General features: G+C 39.0%; 1 protein-coding gene across 1 annotated transcript; it reads right to left on the bottom strand.

The window, feature by feature from the left end:
- Positions 1 to 438: 438 nt before the first annotated feature.
- On the bottom strand, positions 439 to 3,505 carry LOC141484714 (uncharacterized). Its single transcript, XM_074179979.1, has 2 exons — positions 3,418 to 3,505; positions 439 to 3,358 (listed from the first exon to the last, which is right to left on the bottom strand). The coding sequence occupies exon 2, from the start codon at positions 2,530 to 2,532 to the stop codon at positions 1,966 to 1,968; it is 567 nt and encodes a 188-aa protein (XP_074036080.1). The 5' UTR covers positions 2,533 to 3,358; positions 3,418 to 3,505; the 3' UTR covers positions 439 to 1,965.
- Between the last annotated feature and the right edge of the window lie 249 nt (positions 3,506 to 3,754).

Genomic DNA, 3,754 nt, shown 5'->3' with positions numbered 1-3,754 from the left:
TCACAATTTGGCACTTTTTAAACAGTAGCGTTTTTTCGGGCACTTCAAAAACCATCCAAAATGAGCTTATAGACAGTGTGGCGTATATTATTAAGGAAATTATAAGCAAGGAGATTGAAAGTGTTTCTTTTTTTGCATAGGAAATTGATAAAACTACCTATATTACCTGTACATCCCAACTTTGAATCGTTTTAAGATATGTCAAAGATGGTAATGTGGTAGAACGTTTTATGGGTTTTCATGATGTTTCATCTGGGCGCACAGCTGACGACTTGTTCAATTTTTTAATTCATACGTGTGCCACCTATAATTTTAGGCAAAAGTTAATTGTGCAAACCTATGATGGAGCTGCAGTCATGACCGGCCATTTGAATGGTTTACAAACTAAAATAAAATCCATAGTTCCTCATGCACTTTTTACGCATTGTCATGCCCATACCCTAACTTTAGTATTAAGCAAAGACTGCAACAACATAAAAATTTTCGAGCCTTCGGCGGGCTTTTCTGTGTGTATATAGTCTTTATGACTTTAGCCTCCCCTGTTCTCCAATGCACGAGCCGTCACTGGGTATGTCCTTGTGGTCTCTCAGCGATTTGGTTTTTATCTTCTCAATTTTCGCAAAACGCGTACTTTAATGGACCTTTTCAATCTTGGGATCAGGAAAAAGTCGCAGGAGGCCAAATCTGATGAATACGGTGACTGAGGCTGTTGTTTTTGGCCAAAAAATTACGAAGATATCCAGCTTACGACGAAAAGCACACACGCTTTGTATCGGATCACATACATTCTTTCACCATCTCAGAATCTGAAAATGGTTTCTGGTGTTTATTAAGCGTCCAGCACACACGTAACGCTGCTTCTGTGGATTTTTCTTGGTCGCTTATGCAACGAACTAGTAATTTTATACTCTTTTCGTAAGAACTGAGATATGTCTGAGTTTTTTCTTTACGAACCTGATTGCCAAGAGTGAAGTTTTTGTGGAATTGCTGATGAGTTGTTTCGTAGTGTCGCTTCAAATTTTCAATTTTAACAATAGCGAGAGTTTTATTGTATATAAGGCACACTGGAACCGCTTGAAGCCTATCAGGCAGCGTAAAACAGTATTTTGTTCAATCCATTCTGCCAAAAACCTTCTATTTTCACTGTCGACATTTAGTTTTTTAGGATCCATATCAACGTAGGTATAGAAAGATTTTTTATCAAACGAACGAAAACGACAGTAATCATAAAACAAATGTCCGGTAACTCCATTGTTTGTGCTGCGTCTGATGACTGGCAGTCTGCTTTCAGTGCTTTCCCACTCCCCCACTATCGATTTCGATACGCGCTCGTGCTTGTTTCAACAAAACAAAACAGGAGCAAGCACGCTGAAGTAAGGTAAGTAAGGGAGACCGGGGCTGGTTGGTACGCTTTTCAAATTGAAGCCCCTCTAATTTTTTTATTGATAGATAGTGAGAAAATACATTTGATTTCCAGATAAGTGTTGTTTTGTTTATATAAATTTCAAATTACATAATGTTCGGACCTATCCTAAATCCACAATTTAATTTTTTTCTTAAGGATGCAAGTGTACCAAGCAACCCCGTATTTGGGGATGGTTGGTACATACCTTGGGGTTGGTTGGTCAAGGCAAAAACTAAGAAAATAATTATTGTTTTTATTTTTTTATGTAAGAATCAGCTTGCAAAAAAAATTATAATACAAAAAAAAAACGTAGAACAAGCCCGCATCTGCGCATTTTTCATGTGCCCACAATTTGCATTGGGTGCACTGAATCCATTTCTCGTTAGGCAAACTATTCGACCAGGGTTCAACGCAAAGCAGGCAGAAGGTTTCTTCATCACTGCTTGAATCGTCTTTAATTTTTGAATTCTTCGCATTTGCTTGTTTTTTTGTGTTCTTTTTGGTTTTGCCAAATACCTGTTTTTTATCGTTCTCGTTTTATTTTCTTTTTTCTTTTTTTCTTATTCTAATGCATCTTTAATAGGCGTATCTGTCAAGATTTCAGATTTTCTTTTTGTGCGACCCCGTTGCACTTTCCTTTCTGCGGCCTTTGGAAACGGCTTCAAATTTTCGAGATCTGTAAAACTACATGTTGCTACCTTGTTAGATGACTGGAGACACTGAGAATTCTGGGGCGTGGGCGTCTTACTTTCTGCAATTCTGCTTGGTCCAGCTTGTTGCACGTCTTCATTGGGATTAGTCTCTTGGTCTGGCAAGGGGTTGTCGACACGGTTTAAAGCCTCTTCGACGGGTGTAATTTGACCAAGTTCTGGTAGATTTACTTTAACTCCCAATACTTCACCAGGATTTACGTTTTGCTCAATATCTTGCAAATCTTGTTCAGGATCTGGTCTATCTGTAACATAAGCAGCCATAAATTCACTGTCCGGAAAAATATCCCTATTGAATGGATAAATTCCGGAAACCTGGAATCCAGCTGTAATGTTGTTTGGAGTTGCCGCTAATAGTAGTGCAGTACGAACAATACTGGGTATGTCATAAATGGTCATCGTTGCACCCGGAATCATCCAAGAATCACAAGCACTACTTCTTTAACGGTCCATACACACTGCGATCCAGAGGTTGGAGCTTATGGCTACAGTGAGGCGGAAAGGATAGCAATGTTACGCCGTGATCTTTGCAGATGTTTAGTGCTTCGGAAGATGAATGCGAATCGTGGTTGTCTATCAAAAGCAGGAGAGGGTTTTCTTTAGACGCATTGGAGTATTGAATAAAATGCTGGATATATTGTATAAAATGAACTTCTTTCATCCAGCCTGATAGATTGGCACTTCCATTGCTTCCAGACGGGGCATCTCTGAGAAAATGGGGCTTGAAATGAACACGAGGAAATATAAAGAAAGAAGGCACAGTAATTCCAGCAGCAGAAACAGCACACGCCAAAGTTACAAGCGTACCGCGTTCTGCCGAAGTAACTCTTCCCACTTGTTTGACACCACGTCTACCCACAATTCGGTCAGGTCTCTGAACTGTAGTAATTCCTGTTTCGTCCATATTCCAGATGCCCACAGGACTAAAGTTATACCTTTCAAGAACAATTTCTAGATTGCTGAAAAATCTGTCTACATTTGTTTTATTGAAGCTCGTGGCTCTAGACAATCTAGTGGCTTCAGGTGTCCTTATAGCCAATCCAGTATTTCGCTTTAAAAATTATGTAAACCAGTCGGGGCCTGCCATCTCATTTTTCTTCCAGTTATTTGGAACCGTCATGTGCAAAGAAGTTGCTTATAAATAAGCTAATCTTTTCACTTCTTTGGGCGTAAGACCATAGTAAATATCGGCATCTTTTTTTATGTAATCTGTGAGATTGGACTCTTGAAGCTCGGTGAAAATCTAAAACCGAAAATTTTACTAGAAACTAGATCATCAAGTATATTTTTTATAAAACCTACCTGTCTATTTTTAAAGTATCCAACAACTGTTGAAGGCATTTCTCTTTCTGATTGCAGTTCCTCTAGCGTAAACTTGAAGCAATCTGTTGAATGGAATTTCGAATTCACTGGCAGCAGATCTTAGAGATTGCCCATCCAATTTTACGGCTCTGACCGCCCTTAGCATAATATCAGGGGTGTTTTGCCTCTTTCCGATCTTCTTTTAAACGTACGCATTTAAATGTCCTCGGGGTTGTTTGGTACACTGTACCAACCAGCCCCTTGCAGTTTGTAACAACCATCCCCAATGAATTTTTTTACGTTAGAAATGTCAAAACTAAATGTTAAAACATTATAA

Source organism: Leptinotarsa decemlineata, unplaced genomic scaffold (assembly GCF_025532065.1).
Source record: "Leptinotarsa decemlineata unplaced genomic scaffold, Ldec_3_MD MMD2_tig00026282_RagTag_RagTag, whole genome shotgun sequence".
Taxonomy (NCBI): domain Eukaryota; kingdom Metazoa; phylum Arthropoda; class Insecta; order Coleoptera; family Chrysomelidae; genus Leptinotarsa; species Leptinotarsa decemlineata.
The sequence above is the reverse complement of the archived record's forward strand: the minus strand, read 5'-3'. Positions and strand labels throughout refer to the sequence as shown.

What these genes read in the sequence shown, in the direction of transcription:
- LOC141484714 (XM_074179979.1), bottom strand. Translation starts at nt 2,532, where the DNA reads ATGATTCCGGGTGCAACGATGACCATTTATGACATACCCAGTATTGTT.